Consider the following 20,140-nt stretch of genomic DNA (forward strand, 5'->3'; position numbering starts at 1 on the left):
ACTCAAAGGCTGTGAATCTTAATGCACTAGGTGTTGGAAGTGAAGCACAAGTCAGGGTTGGCATCTTTACTGACCTTTTTTCCCCCAGTTGAATCCTTAAATACTCCAGATTTCTAAAGGCTAGATTCACTAAGCATCTAAATTAACTGCTGAAATCCCTTTTTGTCAGATCATCTCTAATTAATGATATGACAATGTACATGTCTATTCTTTGTCTTGATGGAGGGAGCGAGCTATTTGCTGAGTACTCGCTATTTGCCAGGTATTTTGACAAGTATTTACACATTTGTTCATTTAATTCTAAGGATTAGGCAAGGTTGGTATTAATAATTTTTCCAAAAGCTGAAATTAAGAAAGAGGTTGTGACTCACTCAAGGTCATTCAGGTAGTCAATGATGGAGCAGGAATATAACTACCTATTCTGTCCTCTACTTCCTACTTCTTTAGTAGTAGTACTTCCTACTTCTTTCTCACTAATTTTTAGTTTCCTTAACTATTTGTGGCATAAACTTATGTGCATCTTTGTTTCTCTTTGATAACAGTCTTTCTAATACACTAGTTTAAATATATTTCCATAACTCTTTCTCACATGTATATCAAGGAATGGCTGCCCTTTTGTGCACACATAGAACAAGCAATGAGTAAACAATTAACGACTGTGAGCCCCAGTTCAGAAAAAATCAAGTATGAAAATGATGCAAATAGACTAGGAATACTGAACCAAATATATAATGTTAGAAGTGCAGAACAGAGCTCACAAAAAAGGGTGGAAGAATTATCCAGGTACCAGAAATAATAAGGATACTAAAAAGCAAAGATCTTAGCATCCATGCTTATGCCTCATCCTCTTTAAGGTGTCACTGGGAGTAAGTCCAAGGAATGCAGAAGCTCTGGTTTCAGTAGATGAGGCTTTCAGCCCTTGACTTCACTTGGGTGGAACTGAGATTTCAGCATAAATGCAGGATCTTCAAATATCTGTTTATTGCAAATATAACAGAGAATGAAAGGATGGAATAGGAAAAATCTGGCTTAGCTTGCCTTCCAGTGCCTAGGTTCTGGATGGGAAAAAGGTCTCTATAGGAAACTAAAACCCCAAATTGAACATCTTGTGGATTGAAAAATGTATACTAACTCCATAATCCAGGACCCACCAAGCTAAGAAATTAACATAAACTGGTTGGGGATTCACATGGCAGATATAGACACAAAACCATCTTGAAGGAACATTCCCCTAGTTAAAGTTGTATGGAGCTCCTGTAGGGAATAAGGAAAAAAAAGAGGAGTAAGAATAAGAAAATCCAACATGCTGGGACAGTAAAGCCTCAAGGACTTGAAATACAAATTAGCAATCTGAAAGGGTACATAGTACAGGTATACTTAAATTAATTTAAATAATTAAGAACACAAAAGTGAACCAAAGTCTGAAGAATGAGTCACTATGAAAAAATAGAAAAAATTCAAAATAATGGAACAGAAATTCTAAAAATAATAATTTAACACTACAGTCATTAAAAGAAAAGCTCAAAGGATGGGTTAAACAGCAGATTAGACTTGCCGAAGGGAAAGTTAGAGGCAACAGAACATATTTGAAGAAATTGTTCAGAATATGCAGCATAGATAAATAAATAGAGGAGAAATAGGAGAGAGATTTAAAATTTTGAAACACAAAATAAGAAGGTTCATTCAATAGAATTTCCAGAACGAAAGAATAGAGAAAATAAGAGAGAGGCAATGTTTAAAGAGAGCGCATATGTGGGTTGATAAAAGACCCAAATCCTTAGACTTTAAAGTACAATAAATCCCTAAAAGGATAAATAAAAAGAAAACCTTACAAAGTAACACATCAGTGTGAAATTTCAGACCACCATGAAAAAGACAAATTCTTAAAAGCGACCATAGAGGAAAAAATAGATTATCTACAGGAAAAAAACATTTGAAAGACTACAGATTTCTGAAAATCAACAAGGAGGCTAAGAGTCAATGGAATGATAGCTATGGAGTATTGAAAAAAAAAAAATAACTGGAGAGGTAGAACACTGTGTCCAGCTAAACTGAAATAAAGCTACTCACTGAAAAAAAAACTGAAAAAATATATGATTTCAAGACACTATCTAAATGAACTTCTGAAGCATATACTACAATAGGAAGAAGGAAACTGAATATGGAAAGAAGGCGTACAATGAACTTAGCAACAGTGATCAAAAAAAAAAAAGTAAACACAGGTAAATATAAATAACCATTGACTACCCTGAATAACAGAAATAATAATATCTAGTTGGGAGGACAAATGAACAAAATGGCTGGGGAAGGTTATTGGAGTTGAGCTTATTCTAATTCCTTACTTTGTTTAGAAGAAGGGTAGAAAATATATCATTACTGCGATGGTGACTGCATCCATGAAATCATATGATTGCTTCTTGGCAGGAAAGTGAAGATGAACCCAGACAGTGTGTTGAAAAGCAGAGACATTACTCTGCCGACAAAGGTCAGTACAGTAAAGGCTACGGTCTTCCCAGTGGTCATGTACAGTTGTGAGAGCTGGATCTTAAAGAAGGCAGAATGACAAAGAACTGATGTCTTCAAACTGTGGTGCTGGAGAAGATTCCTGAAAGTCCCTTGGAGAGCAAGGAGATAAAACCAGTTAATCTTAAGGGAGATCAACCCTGAATATTCACTGGAATAACTGATGCTGAAATTGAAGTTCCAGTATTTTGGTCATCTGATACAAACAGACGACTCATTGGAAAATTCCCTGATGCTGGGAAAGATTGAGGGCAGAAGGAGAAGAGGGCATCAGAGGATGAGATGGCTGGACGGCATCACTGTACAATGAGTATGAACTTGGGCAAACTCCGGGAGATGGTGAGGGACATGGAGGCCTGGCATGCTGCAATCCATGGGGTTGCAAAGAGTTGGACATGACTGGGTGACTGAAAAACAACAACAGGAAGCATAATATGTAACCTGGTGGAGGGAAAAAAGAAGGAAATGATTTATTCCACAAAACAACAACAAAAAAGAAGCAAAAGCATGATAAACATAACAAAATAAGATGGTAGAAATAAATCTAAGTACATTAATAATCATAGTAAATGTAAATAGCCTAAACTTGATAGTAAAAGAGCTTACTAATTTTTTCGAATAACTTCATTTTGCTACAAGAACTTGAAGGCTCAGAAAGGTTGAAGGTAAATGGATGAAAGAATATAGGTAAATACTAATGGTTGAAAAGCTAGTATAGCTGTATTAGTATTAGACGCACTAGACTTTTCAGCAGTATGCATTTAGAGAATAGAGGGGAGTCATTGCCCAAAGATAAAGGATTCCATTCTTTCCTGACTCCATGATCCAGCTCAGTAATTCTCTATGCTGCCTGCCCTTTATGATCATAGTGATTATATGTAATAAAACAGCAGGGTGGAGTTATACTGAGAGAATAATAATGCAATGATTTAAAATCCCCATAGGTAGTCAGACTGGTCGGGGTGGGAGTTCCAGCTCCACCACTTACTAGCTTTGTGGCCTTGTTTCATTTCACCTTTCCGTGCCTCAGTTTCCTCATCTGTAAGGTATGGCCAGCCATACTTGCATCTCATGTTTTGTATGAGGATTAAAAGAATTACAGTAATTCCAGTTTATACCAGATTCTCAACAAGTGTTAGATCTCTCATCCTATTTCTTGTCACAAAAAACAAAACCTGAAAAACTTGTAATTTCAGAAGGCAAATAGCCATTTAAGATTTCAAGTTGAAATAATTTTTCTTCTAGTTAATTATCCATGAAATTAAACATTTATGCATTCACAGAACCAATGTCAGAATAAGGAAGTGGCTAGTCTAGAAATTATAAAACATTCTTAATATCTTCACAGCTGATGCTCTTTTCTCTCATGGGAATATTTTGAAATCACATTTTATAATGATCTAGAGAGAATAGTGTACTGTAAAGTCAATTAGGAAAATAGTGTGCAGTTGAGCATTTGTGTTCAGGTGTGTGAATGCAGATGGCAGGTTGAGAGGCTCACTTACACGTAGTAGAGCACTCAGAGCGTAGTTTCCCTCAAAACGAGATCACAGTCTTTGTTCCCCAGGGTGGGGGGGGGAGGTGACCAGCTAGCTGCCTTGCCTTCCCTGGAGCTGAAGGGTTTTCTAGGAATGAAGGATTTTTCAGTGCCAAGCCTTGAAAAGTCATGAATGACTTTATTATTTATTTATTTATCTATGCTGCATATTCTGAACAATTTCTTCAAATATGTCCTGTTGCCTCTAACTTTCCCTTCAGCAAGTCTAATCTGCTGTTTAACCCATCCTTTGAGCTTTTCTTTTAATGACTGTAGTGTTAAATTATTATTTTTAGAATTTCTGTTTCATTATTTTGAATTTTTTCTATTTTTTCATAGTGACTCATTCTTCAGACTTTGATTCACTTTTGTGTTCTTAACTATTTAAACGACCAGAATGATCGATGACCCTACAAGTCAAAGACCCCAAAACTGATCTGCCAAGCGTCAGCCACAACTGCAGGAACCCTTCATGAGAAGCCTGTTCTGCCAAGTGATAGAGTTTCTCCTGTTGTATTTCTGGGCTCAGCACTTGTTGTCTGACAGTCGACTGAGCTGTGGGTGTTGTTACTCTGGGGTCTGAGTCTGGGAAAAGAGAAATAACCTTCTCTCTGTTAAACTTTGTCACTTAGATCCCAGTGTGGCCACTCCTCTGCCAAAATATAATTTCTTTCAAAAATATGGCACTTTTAGCTTTGTGTACTCATTGTTGCCCAAATGAATCCCTGATTTTCAGGGTGGAGGTTCAACCATAAAGAGAACATCAGACACCATCCTATCCCCTCCATGGTGTTTATTCTCTCATGCCACCTCCCATTTATACCAATTTATATAATCAATGCTGACTTCAAGATGGATGGCCAGTCACCACATCCCAAGATATCTCTACATTTATCTCAGGAAAGCTTGCTTGAGCACCTACACAACCTTTTTTCTAAGACCATAACACAGTTAATAATAACCCTGAGGTTAGCAGTAGTGAAGAGTAACCTATTGAACAGCTGCCGTTCACCAAGGTCCACTTCAAATAACAGCCCCCTCTCCCTACACACAGTAGAGAAAGGAAGCGCTTTCAGCCTCCCCTGTTGTATCATTGCAATTACTTTATGTTTCTATTTAAATCTCAATCATGATCTGCCTTATAGTGCAGTCACTCAAGCATGTGTCTGTCTCCATAAATTGCCAGGTCTTTAAGAGCAGAGAAACTGTCTCACTCATCTTTATATGACTCTCAGAACCTTGCAGAGTACCTGTCACAGACAGATTATTCAATAAATGTCTCAGGAATTGATAACAACCTTGGGACTCTAGGAACTCATCAGAGATCAGCTACCTCCATTATAACTTGGTCAATAATTCAGTCTATTAGGAGGAATGACTATATTAAATTTGTTCTGCCAACACCGCTTATTCTTGCATTGAAATTCACAGACTGGTTGACTTAGCAGTTCGCTATGATTTGAAAAGACCTGCCTGTGATAGAGAAGATAGAGAAATCAGAATAAATAAAATTCAAATTACTCTTGACAAACATTAATTGAAAAATCATTGGAACAATACTGTTCTCTCTAGTGGGCTTCTCAGGTGGCTCAGTGGTAAAGAATCCATCTGCCAATGTAGGAGACACAGGAGACGTGGGTTTGATCCCTGGGTTGGGATGATTCCCTGGAGGAGGAAATGGCAACCCATTCCAGTATTCTTGCCTGGAAATTTCCATGAACAGAGGAGCCTTGCAGGCTACAGTCCATGGGGTCAAAAAGAGTTAGACATGGCTGAGCAACTGAGCATGCACACACATTCTAGTGGATAATACCCAAATAACATAATACCCAAAAGGTAAGGTGACCCGGGTTCAATCCCTGGGTTCAGAAGATCCCCCGGAGAGGGAAATGGCAACCCACTTCAGTATCCTTGCCTGGAAAATCCCACAGACAGAGGAGACTGGTGGACTGCAGTCCATGGGGTTGCAAAGAGTTGGGCATGACTGAGCAAGTAAACACACATTGAGTGAGATGGAAGGGAAAAATGTGGCTTTTATATTCTACTCAAAGTTTCTCATTTTAACTTTAAATTGCCTCATAACATCTTAGTATAGCAGCCAAATTAATGAGTCAAATCAGATTTCAAATAAATACACTGAACAAATAAAGTTTCAAACTCAATTAACTTCTGGGAAAACGAAGAATACTGAAATTAGGACTAGATTGAGAATTAGAGGAATCTGTGTCTTGTATATAAAATAGCTTTTTTCAAGGCTCAAATCCTTAACAAATTTTAATATCAAAATAATCGGCCTAAGGACAAACTAGAGTTCCCCCAAATTAAAATCAATACATTAGTAAGAAGTGTACTATGCCAACATGACATACTTGTAATATGTCAATACACTAGCAATGTAAGTGTTAAAAATTTGTGAGAACTCCAAAATTATCATTAAACTCAAAGCCAGGGAAAAATTATTAATATCAGTGACCTAAATGTATTCCATGGGCTTCCCAAGTGGCACTAGTGGTAAAGAATCCACCTGCCAATCCAGGAGACGTAGGTTCAATCCTTGGGTCAGGAAGTGGGCATGGCAATCCACTCCAGTATTCCTGCCTGGAGAATTCCATGGACAGAGAAGCCTGGCAGGCTGCAGTCCATAGGGCCACAAAGAGTTGTACACGAATAAGGTGCCTTAGCATGCATGCATGCAATGGTGTTTCAGGGAATTCCAGGATCACAATATTCAAGAATAAAAAAGGTTCTTTTTAAACTTGATACTATATTAAGATAACTTAATGTGACTAGAACTTCTAAGATCATAGAAACTACAGTCTGTTAACCAATAACTCTGAGAGTACCAGGAAGATGTTGTTACAAAAACTCTTCTACTTTTGTCAAGGCCCTGCATAAACAGTACCTAGTCCCTGGTGGCTGAGATGGTAAAGAATCTGCCTTCAATGCAGAAGACTTGAGTTGGATCCCTGGGTCAGGAGAATGATGAAAAAATCCTTTGAGTTTGTTCATCAAACATTACCTTGCTTCTGGCTCATCTGGGATCACTCCTAGTCATCTCAATCCACTGCAGGCTGCACTGGCCATCACTGCATACCTACTGTGTGGTAGGCAACAGAGCAGGTACCATTCACATCATCACCCTGTTCCCATGATTGCAAGCGTCTCAATCCTGCTGCATCAGAACAAGTTTAAATTGATAACTCTTACTAGAACATTAAAAAAAATTAGCCTGGATGACATATGATTAATTATATGTTATTCCACTCCAATTTTAAAAAGAGAAAAAGATTCTGTGTGAAATCACACTGTGCTAATTTTACTAATAGACAGAAAAAAAGGCAATAATTTAGTTGTGACAATATCATAATCCTCCTACTGACAAAATACAATAAAATAATATTTCACTGAAACATCTCATTTGAAAGGCTGTTTTCTTTTATGATGATGGCAAAAGTATTTGTTGAATTCTGATGACATTGTAACTGATTTCAATGTTCTACATAGAAGGAAAAAAAAAAACCACTTTCTGTTGCATACACAGTATTAAGTAACCATCTAAGTATTAGTTCAGTTCAGTTGCTCAGTCATGTCTGACTCTGTGACCCCATGGACTGCAGCATACCAGGCCTCCCTGTCCATCACCAACTCCCAAAGTCTACTCAAACTCATCTCCATTGAGTCAGTGATGACATCCAAACATCTCATCTCTGTCATCCCCTTCTCCTCCCGCCGTCAATCTTTCCCAGTATCAGGGTCTTTTCAAATGAGCCAGATCTTCGCATCAGGTGGCCAAAATATTGCAGTTTCAGCTTCAACATCAGTCCTTTCAATGAACACCCAGGACTGATTTCCTTTAGGATGGACTGGTTGGATCTCCTTGCAGTCCAAGGGACTCTTAAGCGTTTTATCCAACACCACAGTTCAAAAACATCATTCTTTGGCGCTCAGCTTTCTTTATGGTCCAATTCTCACATCCATACATGACTACTGGAAAAACCATAGCCTTGACTAGATGGACCTTTTGTTGGCAAAGTAATGTCTCTGCTTTGTAACATGCTGTCTAGGTTGGTCATAACTTTCCTTCCAAGGAGCAAGCATCTCTTAATTTCATGGCTGTAGCCACCGTCTGCAGTGATTTTGGAGCCCCCCAAAATAAAGTCTGCCACTGTTTCCACTGTTTCCCCATCTATTTGCCATGATGTGATGGGACCGGATGCCATGATCTTAGTTCTCTGAATGTCGAGCTTTAAGCCAACTTTTCCAGTCTCCTCCTTCACTTTCATCAAGAGGCTCTTTAGTTCTTCTTCAATTTCTGCCATAAGGGTGGTGTCATCTGCACATCTGAGGTTATTGATGTTTCTCCTGGCAATCTTGATTCCAGCTTGTGCTTCATGCAGCCCAGTGTTTCTCATGAGGTACTCTGCATATAAGTTAAATAAGCAGGATGACAATATACAGCCTTGACGTACTCCTTCCTTTTCCTGTTTGGAACCAGTCTGTTGTTCCATGTCCAGTTCTAACTGTTGCTTCCTGACCTGCATATAGATGTCTCAAGAGGCAGGTCAGGTGGTCTGGTATTCCCATCTCTTGAAGAATATTCCACAATTTGTTGTGATCCACACAGTCAAAGGCTTTGTCATAGTCAAGAAAGCAGAAATAGATGTTTTTCTGGAACTCTCTTGCTAGCATAATGCAGGTATATTAGAAAGAGAGGAATGATTATCTGCCCTCTTATTTGCTTTCCTGACATCAGTAGGGCACATGGAGGCTGTGTGTGGACCTAGCTCTGGATAGCCCTCTTTACCTAGTGGGAAGAAACTTTGTATCATGATGTGGAAGTCCCAAAAAATGCTGATTTTTCCATCTCTTTTTATCTGCTCCCCTGTCCTGTTCCTTATCTAGTCAGGGGGAAGAGGCTGGAAGGTATTTAGGCCATTAAAATACAGCTAAAAAGAGTGAGTTGTATCTCTCCTGAATTAGGGAGTAGAACCAACTCTAAAACGTTTACTCTCTGAACTTGTAGGTTTGTCCATAAGATCATGATTAGGAACTCCCAGGCTGAGAAGTTGAGTCCTGATTTGGCTAAGTGAAGAATATTATTAGAGGGGCTGGTTTTCTCCCAGAGCCAAGTCTATAGGAAGGACGGGTGGGGCTGGAGGGGAGGAATGCCTCGGGGAAAAGAGTTTGGGGCGGTTATGGGGTTTGATTCCATCCTCCATGAGATTCTGTTTTTAGAATAGTAACCCAGGGGTCTGAGCCTAGCACACAGTCAGTTTCAAAGTACAGGAAACACGAATAATTTAAACCTACTCAGAATATGTATTGTTCTCTCATACCTGCAGGTCCTCTACCTCCTACCTCGCATTCATCTGGCAATTGGTGTTCCACCTTCAAACCTCTGCTCAAGCATCAGTTACTCCAGGAAGTTTGACCTTCCTCCTCCACTCTTCCCAGCCTGGGATGGGTGTCGGTGCACAGTTCCTGAAACAGCTCATGCCCACTTCCCTGTTGGAGAGCGAGGAGATATCACCGCCCCTGAAACAGGGAATTACAGCTTTGAGTGTACTGAATTTGAAAAGCCCAAGTTTTGTCTCGGCTAGTAGAGGCTCTGGGCGTTCCTCCTCTGTTCTCTTTTGCTGTCTGCATCTGCATGGAAGGAAGTTGCTATTCTGATTGATTCTTGAGACCACATTGCTCCATGGGCAGGGGCATTGTACCGGGAGGTAACATGGTTTCATGAGTGTCCCTTCTCTTCCTCCATCTGCTGCTGGACACAGCAGGCTAGCTCTTCCTGTCTGTGTGTCTGTTTAGGTAAGCATGTTTGGGAGGCTGCCACAGACCTCACTATTCCTGCACTCCCCACCAGGGAGCTGAGATTTGGTGTGGGGGCTGGGCAACTCTGGAGGCTTAGACCTCAGTGAGGCATCCTGAGTTAGCCTAGGGCAGCCCTGCCTTTGACCTCACTGGATACTTGCCCATCAGCTACTTTTTTCTCCATTTGCCCATCAATTGTTAAATCTATAGCTCTTCTGTCAGGAACCTGCAAAGGGAACATGATGAGTGGAAAAGAGGCCTCTAACACCCTAAACTCTACCAGGCCCACCTCTGCAGTTCCAATGATACACCATAACTACCTGTCTCCCTCATTAGATGACAAATTCCCTGAGAAACTGTTATTGATCTTTGTATCCCCTGTGTTCAGTGTAATGTCCAATAGGTTCTAGGTGATCAGAACATGGTAAGTGTGTGAATGAATGAATGGATGGATGAGTTTGGTCATTTTCGGACTTTCTCCAATCCAACCCTGGCCACTCTGTGAGCCGACCCACCTCTGTGTGGAGCTTAAGTGGTCACCCTACCCAGAATGTACTCAATCCCAGCTCAACATTCACATTTTCTGTGAAGTCTCTTCTAGCTAATTCTGCCCACACTCATTCCCTCTTCTAATGCCTTTTGCATGGTTTATTTGTTATTCTCTAATTTAAGTCTGTCATGATTATGTTCTTAATTAGACTATATGTGACCTAGTCTTGACTGACTTCTTCCATGAAACATCACCAGCCAGGCCTGAGTTTGTAAACAGAGCAGCTGCCATCAAACCTCCCTAACTTGAATGAGGTGGAAAGAGTCATTTGCTTTCCTTGGGCCTCAGTTTCCTCACCGGCGAAAATGGGTGGAATAATCCTCTACTTGAATGTGTCATGAGCATTGAAAGGATCAAAATAAAAACACAGTGGCATCTACAAAAAGCATACCAATTTATACCTCATAGAATGTCAAATAAATCTAGGATCAGAGGAGAGCTTTATAAATTCTTATACATTTACTTCATAATGACTATGTTGCTCATAGGCATCTCATTAATGAATGTTGCATTTGTTCTTTCTGTAACTCTAGTGAAGACGATTAATTTGCAATGATAGATGGGTGACATGTTGCATTTAAACCCATTCCAAGAATGGTTATCAGGCTGTAAATGTTTCAAAAATACTACTATGGAATCTCTTCGAATGTAGCTTTGCAATTAAAGTTTAAATTTAAAGTTTGCCATTATTATATTTCTTAAAGTGAATTTTTGTTTGTTAGGAATGTCTTAATTCACTCGGACTGTTATCACAAATTACTATAGACTTTGTGGATTAAAAACAACATGGATTTGCTGCTCACAGTTCTGGAGGTTGGGGAGCCCAAAATCAAGGCACCAGCAGGTTTGATGTCTGGTAAGAGCCTGCTTCCTGATTCATAGCCAACCCTTGTCCTGCTATGTCCTCACGTGATGGAAGGGATGAGGGGCCTTTTTGGTTCCTTTCATAAGGGCACTGGAAAAACACTAGAATGCTTTATGGACATAGAATATCTTGTATACCATATAATTCCCTAAGTCATGATGTGCCACAGGGATTTGGTAAGCAGTTTTAAGACATCACATAGAAATATTTATGCATGTTTTTTAGAGTGTAGTTCAAAGTACAAATATAGAATGAGACCCATTTCTTTGATTTAGAAATTACACATAAGAATCTAATAACATTAAGCCTGTGCAGATAAATACCTGAAAGAGAGGGGAAGTTTAATAACCTGTAGCTAAATTAACATACCCCATGTTGTGTGAAAAGATAATTATCCTACTCAGTGTGTTTCTGTTTATGCCTCAAATTCTAAGAGTAGTGGCCTAAGGAAATGTGCAGATCTAAGTTGTCTGATATGGTAGCCACTGGAAACACATGGCTATTTAAGATACACTAAAATGTAAACCTCAGTTCCTTGTTTGCACTTGATACGTTCAAGTGCTCAAAAGTCACATGTGCCTAGTGACTACTATACTCAACAGAGGAGATTCAGGACATTTTGCAGAAGGTTCTATTAGACAACAACCCTTTCTGCTGACAGCATAGGCTAATAAGGTTAACAAGAATTCCCTGTGAATGGGGGAAAAGTTGAGCAAAATTTTCCAAATTAGCATTGCCCTGCCCAGTGTTTCAGATATGTGTGCTGTTCACACACACACACCCCACAGCTAGCTGAGTCTTAGTCATCACAAATCATATCTTTATATCTTCCATAGCCTCTGCTTTAATATTGGTGAAACAAACCTTGAATCTGCTACTTGAGGGAGACTGTGATTTAATGAATAACTTCAAATATCTCTCACTATTACAACAGCAGATTTTGCATTGAGGAGCATACACTTTTGAATGCATAGCGCTTTATTTAAACACACATACATACAGTGACAACAAAGGGGAACCCTGCAGAGGTGAGCACGGGGCTGCATGCATTGGGAGGACGGGCAGACTCTAGTTTTACAGGATGAAACGGGGGTTGAAAAAGAGACAGAGACTGGAGAGCGAGTTTCATTTCCCATCACCACATAGAAGGGTCTTCCAGCCTGTCAAACACAAAAAGCAAAGCACGTAAGAGAAGCTTCTAACTCCCTGGGAGGCTTGCAAGAGTGAGACATCCAGCTCAGAACTGAAAGATGATCAGAAACTGTTGAAAAGGCTGCTGGCATTCTAAATAGACCATGTAGAATATCAGAGTGGGAGACAGTGGCATAATGTACAGAGACCCAGCTGAGGAGCTTCACTCATGTTAACGGGAGTCTCAGGCAAATCTCAGAGGGAATATTTAAAAGGCTCTGTATTTATCAAAGAAGCCAAAGAACTCCACAGTATTTCTGAAGATCAAAACTACAGGAATCACACGAAACTGTAAAAAGAAAGTTATTGTTATTCAACTCTGAATATGCTTCCTGTGTTTTTCTGCAAGGCTTTTTATGTAGTAAGATGCTGTTTAATAGACTATAAAGAACCCTTTTAAATAAAATCGCATTCACAGGCAATTTCAAGGCTGTCAAGTTTTGTCTTTTTCTAAGTGCACATGACTGAAGCTGTCAATCAGAGTACAATTAACTCTATTTCTTGCACCAGCCATGTGACTTTGGGCCACCAATCAAAGAACAGCATTAAGGCTGTAGGTCGGTCTGGATGATTATATTTCTAATCCTGAGTAGATAGAGCATATCCTAAACTTATTAGTGTGACAAACTTCATATGCCTATCAATGAAACATTAAAACATGTATTGCTTAGGATTTTAAAACCACCCTTGTGAGTTTTCTACCTGCTTCCCTCGCATTTGCTGTTCAAGTCTGTGCTAGTGCCGCCAGGGACAAGAGCACTGGAGTTTTAGTCCAATCCAAACTGTGTGTCCTTCAGAGAAAACAAACCCGACAACTCTAGACTTGCACCTTCACTCTGGCTGGCCATTTCACAAGAGAACAGAGGGAGAACCCAATGAAGAGTGACAAGCCAGTCACATGTGTTCTAGCGACCTCTTCTGGGGAGCTTGGTTCTTGATGTTGTAGAGCTCTGGGTTTAAGGTAGACAGGCCATCTTACTGGGGGAAGGGACAGCGGGCCTGGGACAGGAGAGAGAGCCTTCTATGGAAAAGGAGGAAGAGCAGGCGTCTTTTCACTTGCAGTCTTTATCTAGAATGACCCCAGTCCAATGTTTGACACCTAGGTATTAGAGGGCACCTGTCCTAAGGCAGCTCTACACTCCAAGAAAGCCCTAAGTTTCCAAGCAAGCCCTAAGAATAATACGTTGTTCAATGTTCATTCACTGAATGTGATACATTACAATGTGACATCAGATGAACTAAAATAAGTCAAAAAGTAAATAGGAGCACCCCTTGATTTATCTACAGCCTCTTGTAAAACCAGAGTGACTGGAGTGAAGCCGGGAGGGACTTTCCAAGGATGTGTAGATCCTCCACGTAGACTATAAAAACTAAAGATTACCTCAGCCAAAGACAGACAGTTGGTTATTTCAATGTAGATATTAGGGCATATCCTATGCTTCCCCAATCTAAGCCAGTTAGAAACTTTCTATAGAGTAATTTTTGAGGCAAAAGTCATTTATATTTGAAAATTTCAAAGGAGCATCAAATTAAGTTGAATCAAAAAATATTATCCCACAAGTTCAGAGATTTGTAAATGAGTATGTGAAGAGAAAGGTCCTCCATGCTCTGTTCCCCATCATTCTTTCTGTCCAAATCTTACCTGGTCTGGAGGATCCCATCCCAACACCTTCTTCTAGCAGCCCTCTCTGATTTCCTTTCCCTGACCACCTTGAGCTCTGCAACAGTGTTCCCACATAAGTCTATTCATACCTAGTTCTGGGTACGTTTCCCGTGCTTTCTCTCATCAAGAGGTCTGAAATCAGGGTCTCGGGGCTAGAACGTTTCCCGTATCTGGAAAAAAAAAAAAAAAGAATGGTTGCGGGGAGTAAGAGTCCTTCAAGGCAAGTTTGGAGAAATCATAAACACCTTTAGAAAAGGAAGATTTATGGTATTAAACATAAAACATCAACAAAATCATAACTCCACTTAAAATTAGAATCTTGATGAATATCCACTGTAAGTCACAATGCTCTGAAAGCAACAGAGTGATACACAAAAATGCGCATTACTGCTGCTGAAATGCACACATTCTCACAGCTACAGATTCTGAATCCTATATTTTTCATGTTTATTCGGGGTGCCAAAAGCTAAAAGTCTTCTCTCCTGACACGATTTTAAACTGTCCTGAAAATATGAAGGAAACCTACTGGTCCATAGAAATGTTCTTGGTCTCTTTTCTCCCATAGCAGGGTATGGGTAGAACAATATATGAATTCAAGGTTATGTTTTCCTGCCAGGGTAGTATACACTGCTGGCTCCAGGTGAGTAAGGACCTGGTCTGTTGGTCTGTCTCTCTCTCTCTCTCTGCTAAAGGAGCTGAGAAATCTACACCAAGTTGTATTTTTTTGAAGACACTATTTTTCCCTTTCTCAAAAAAAGCATTGGACATCAGTAGCTGCTTTTTTCACGAATAAAAAAATAGTCTACTGTGGATTGATTAGATATCAGATAAAACAGCAGAACAAAGCTGATAGCGAGTATATGCTGGCTGCCTATCAAGCACAATTAAATCTAAATTTGGAGGAAAGAGTTCCTATTATTGCTCCTTTGCAGGGACTCAAGGGATACAAAAGCAAAGCCAACTCTCCCGCCCCATCATTTGTGAGATTTCCTCAAAGATTTTCTGGTGTTGTGATATCAGACTGTAGGCGGCAATTTATATGTATTTATTCTGTCCATCAGTTGATTTTATTAATCCTAAAACTCTTGGGCAACCTTAACTCATTTATTTTCATCATGCTGCAGTGAATTAAAGAACTGGTGAATATTTTCTCCAATTTACCATTAGAGAACCTAAGTCTGCAATAGCAGAATTTGTAGTCAGAAAGTAGTAGGTATCCAGAGCAGCATCAATGACTGTTCTCCCATCTCTAATTAATTCTGGATTATCCTTCTTCTTGATAATGCTTTATCTTTAAAGACAGCATCTCTAGGCTGCACACTAGAATCACCTTGGGGATTTTGAAAAAGCCCAGGTCCCACCCTCTGGGAGATTCTGATTTAACTCCTCAGGGGTGCAGCTCAGCATCAGTATATTCTAAAAGTTCCCCAGATGATAATAATGAGACCAGGAGGAAGAAACTCTAATCCAGGGCTGGGTTTCTCAGTCTTGGCACTGTGCACATTTTGAGCTGGATAATTCTTTATTGTCAAGGGCTGTCCTAGGCACCGCAGGATGTTCATCAGCATCCCTGGTCCCTACTCGCTAGATGCCAGTAGTAGCCCCCATGCCATCCCATCCCATGCCACCCCACCCCACCCCACCCCTCCCCATCCCATGCCACCCCACCCCTCCCCACCCCACCCCACCCCACCCCTCCCCATCCCATCCCATCCCACCCCACTCTACCCCACCCCACCCCATCCCATCCCATCATTATGATAACTGAAAGTGTCTCCAGACATTGCCCAATGTCTTGGGGAGCATAATGTCAACCCCAGTTGAGAACCACTGATATAGAGGACTGTAAAAATAAAATGTGGTAGATCTATGCTCTAGAATAAATGATGCTACCTTTGGAAGCAAGAGCATGAACCGAGTAGAAAAGGGGAGGAAAGAAAATATCAAAGTACCATTTATGCCAAATTAAAATGTATGTGTATAAATGTAATTTTCAAAACTACAAATGTGCAAAAAAAAAAAAATACAAATGTGCAAATGAGTGGATGTGTGTGGTGGGAAGATGATGAGAGTATAGAATGGAGGTGATGGGTGCAGATTATGAACCTCTGAGTGTTTCTAAGAAAGAACTTATATGAAGAGGAGATAGGAAACAGCTTCGGGAACACTTGCTAACCTGAATCTTAACCCTTTCCCTTATTTTCTCATCAAAAGTGTTGAAGATCACTCCGAGTGCTGATAGAAGTGACAACATCCGAGATCAAGAGGGGGGCTCCAATTTAACCACTCCAAAAGTTTTCATGAAATGTCCTTAATTTCATGATCTGTAAACTGGAGATAATTATACTCACTTCAAAGCTTTGAGGTAAAGACTGAACAAAGTAATGCCTAGAAAAGCATTTTGAAATGCCAAGCTTTACACAATGGTAAAGGTTTATATCAATCATTTTTGTAAAACTAAGTTCCACTATATGCTATAATTAACAGACTAAATAACTAACAACGTCTTTCCTAGGGAAAAAAACAATTTGTACAGTATTTTCTCTGGTCTTTATGATGCATAAGCAAGAATATGAAGCGATTAACTTTCTGAAGGTCTATTAAGATATGACATTCTTGCTTTTCACTAATGAAAATCGTCAGACTTCAGGGATCATAAACCAATGCTATTTAATTCTAGCACTTTCATATATTTCCAACTTCATATATAAATTGGTACTTTAAAAGCTTTCTGATGAAACAGAAAGTTTCATCAAATTTAGAGTTTTCTTTAAGAAATACAAATTCTTTCCCACTTTGAATTCTTTCCAACTATTCCTTGAAATATAGTAAAATAACAAACAAAAAACAATACTTTAAAAACATAAATATGTTAAATAACACTAAACTTTGTAAAAAGCTCATTGTTTTCAGCTTATTAAGGACATTTGATCTCAGTAATTAAAAAATTGTATGATTCAAAACTAAGATGAATTAATTTTGGAAACAAATTTTAAATCCTATGTTACTTCTAAAATAGTTTGGATTTGATTTTTTGCTTAAGATTTGATGTTGAGAGTGAAATGTGGCCTTTCATTTTAGCTTTCTAGGGGTTCAGAATAAAGATGACAATTTCTCAAATTACATGTAATCCTTGGATTCACCCTAAAGTGAACAGATCATTGTAAGTTTCTCCTTAAAAAAGCACCAGGTGGGCATTTTCTTTGAAAATGCTATGAAATGGGAAAAGTCTCAGCATTTTAAACTGTTTTCATGCTAAATCTCTCCTTATTAGGAGCAGGATTTTCAGGTAAGGGGTTCAGACTGAAATAAAACACTGTAGGGGGAAAACAGTTCTATTTGTCTTTTCACTTCAGTCTGGGCAGGTTGAAAAATCTGGCAATGTCTTTGGTGACCCAGCTGTTTCCTCCTTAGCTTGTGCTCTTATTTTTCTAGATACCCTGCAGCCCTCTCAGCTACAGCTACCTCCCCAGCACCCTCCTGACCCCTTTCACTGGGTACTTTCCTATCCAGGTTTCCAAACAGTCCCCCAACTGCTCTAAGAACAAAAAAGACAAGGGGATGGGTGTGAGGAAATGGCCAGCCAGCCACCCAGACTGGGGGACCGGAGTCTGGGGATCAGGATTTTGGTGACAGTAGTGGCAGAGGCAGTTGCTCCCTGTGCAAACATTTACTGAGAGCTGAGTATGTGCCTGATGCTGTCTGGCCCTGGGATACAAAAAAGAAAAGGTCTTTGCCCTCTAAGATGCCTATGATCTCCGGGTGTGCAAGTGGGGCGCTCCCGGAGTCGCAAGTCCCGCGCAACCCACCTACCTCTGCCTGGTGATGAGATTGATGTAGTGTCGCAGCGCTGAGTAGTATCTGGCCAAGTCCTCCGCCGGAGCGTCCTCTCCGGGGTTGTCAGGCTTGGAGGGGTACGCCTCGGCCAGCGCGCCCAGGCACACGAGCAGGGACAGGGCGAGGGTCAGTCCGGACAACCCCAGTCGCTTGCTACCCAGCATCTGCGGACACCGAAGGTGCAGTGAAGGGGACTTAGGGGATTCAGAGGACCCACACTCCGCATCTTCCTCCTCTGGCCCCAGCGCCCATCCCGCTCCTACGACCCCCCCTCCCCAACCTTCAATCTCCGCTCGACCCAGTCACGCAGAGAGAGCAGAGAGTGACTGAGACCATCCTGTGGATTCAGGTCAAGAGCTGCTCTGGCCCGGCCCCTCTGCTCCGCCCGAAAACTGAGCAACTTTGGTCCAGTAGCAGAGCCAACGACCCGGCGGTGATAGGAGCTGAGTTAGGGAGGCTCCGGCGCCAATTTAAAACACTTAAAAAACAGATTAGAAGTTCCTCTCCCAGCGTTGAGAACGTACCCCTTTCCTACCCTCTTCCCCAAACGCCCTGTTAGAGGGAAAAAGTTTCTCTTTTTTCAGTTTTGGTCTGCCCCACTGCAGGAGCCCCACAGTGATGGCAAACAGTACTTCGGGGTGGCAACTGGCGGGGAGAGGGGAGAGAACGGCTCCCTCGCCGGTGGGTCTCAGATTGGATCCGAAAATCCCAAGAAGCGGTAGGGAGCGGGTCTTCCAAGCTCCGGGGATTCTTCATCCGGGGAGCGCTGCTTAGGAAACCTCCCTCTAGGCGGCGACCCTCGAGGAAACTGCCAGCTGCCCTGGGATGGGGCTCGTGTTCTCCCTCCTTATCCACAGAAGGTAACCCAGAGGACCGGCGCAGCCAGGAGAGTCGGGGAGAGGGCAGCTGTACCATCAGAGGGGATAGGAAGGGGCAGGTGGAATTCAGCCGCCAAGAGGGGCTAGCGCGCGTCGAGGCGCCTGAAAGCCCGGCGCGTAGGGGTTAGGGATCCGGGCGCGACCCTCCCAGCGCCCCCGGCAAGTTCACAGGAACCCCCTCTCCCTCGGCTCTCGCCAAGTAAGCGGGTCTTGGCACTCACGGTGGCGGGCTGGCTGGCTGGGCGGCGGGCGTGGCTGGGCGGCTAGCGCTCAGTAGTCTGGCGCGTCTCTTCTAGGGGTGACAGCCGGCGGAAGGGGGTGTCCGGAGCAGGTTGCAACAGGGTTTTTATGGCTCTCCCTCGCCACGGCAGGAGGGGCCTCAGGCAATCACGCTCCGCTACTCCCACCCCACAGCTTCCCGCCCCCGTTGGCGGGGGATGAGGGAGGGGGTCTGGAGCTACTGCCACGCTAGCCTCGGCTCCGGGAGCCACCCACACCTCAATTTGCCAGAGCCAGCCAGGCCCCAGGAAAGGGAAGCTAGTAGGACGCTAGTGCAGCAGCGCGCTCCGAGAGCGCAGGACCACGCCAAAGCACAAGTTCCTGCCCTCCCGCGGCAGCCAAATCTTGCCTTTCTCCACGCCCGGTCTAGTCCTGCCAGAGATAGGAGCAGCCCAGATTATCTCTGTCGCCCGTCACCTGGACTACCACCAGCTGGGCACCAGGGTTGGGGTACCCGTATCCTCTACGCGGTGAAGGCTTTCTGGGATCCGTGTGGCTAGGGCGCGGACACGACTTCTGAGCGCTTTCGGGGGAGACAACTTGGTGCCGGGATTTTCCTGCGCCTAAAGCAGCTCCCAGAAGCCCGCCCGAAGTCCCGAGCTAGAGGATCCCAACGCTCCACTCCTCCAGGGCTGAACAAAACCTTCTGTGGCTTCGTCCCTTTTCCCAGCTTGGTTTTGGTGGAGATCGGCCCTCTCCAAGAACTCGCCCGAACGCTGGGAGTCCAGTCAGTACCCGACAGTGTGTAGCGACTGAGAACTCCTTAGAGGCGGGACACTTTCTGCGTCTGCTGAAAAAAGAGCGGAGTTTTAAGCTCAGAAAGACTCCTTAAAGCGCGAACGAAATAATTTGGTCCAAATCGACCGGGTAGTCAAATGAACAGCAGTTTTCTTTTATCTGCTGGCCGTTGAATAGTGCCAAATAGGTTTTATTAACGTTGATTGAGAACGTGGGTTCTAATTGAAACAGGTAAAAAAAAAAAATCATTAATTTGCCCATCGCA

The 20,140-nt window shown here is 41.9% G+C and overlaps 1 protein-coding gene across 1 annotated transcript; it reads right to left on the minus strand.

The window, feature by feature from the left end:
- Nucleotides 1-12,249: 12,249 nt before the first annotated feature.
- Nucleotides 12,250-19,875, minus strand: NPY (neuropeptide Y). The gene is made up of 4 exons (XM_043872574.1): nucleotides 19,080-19,875; nucleotides 17,957-18,144; nucleotides 14,233-14,313; nucleotides 12,250-12,449 (listed from the first exon to the last, which is right to left on the minus strand). The coding sequence occupies exons 2-4, from the start codon at nucleotides 18,142-18,144 to the stop codon at nucleotides 12,425-12,427; spliced, it is 294 nt and encodes a 97-aa protein (XP_043728509.1). The 5' UTR covers nucleotides 19,080-19,875; the 3' UTR covers nucleotides 12,250-12,424.
- Between the last annotated feature and the right edge of the window lie 265 nt (nucleotides 19,876-20,140).

Source organism: Cervus elaphus, chromosome 18 (assembly GCF_910594005.1).
Source record: "Cervus elaphus chromosome 18, mCerEla1.1, whole genome shotgun sequence".
In the NCBI taxonomy this organism is placed as follows: Eukaryota; Metazoa; Chordata; class Mammalia; order Artiodactyla; family Cervidae; genus Cervus; species Cervus elaphus.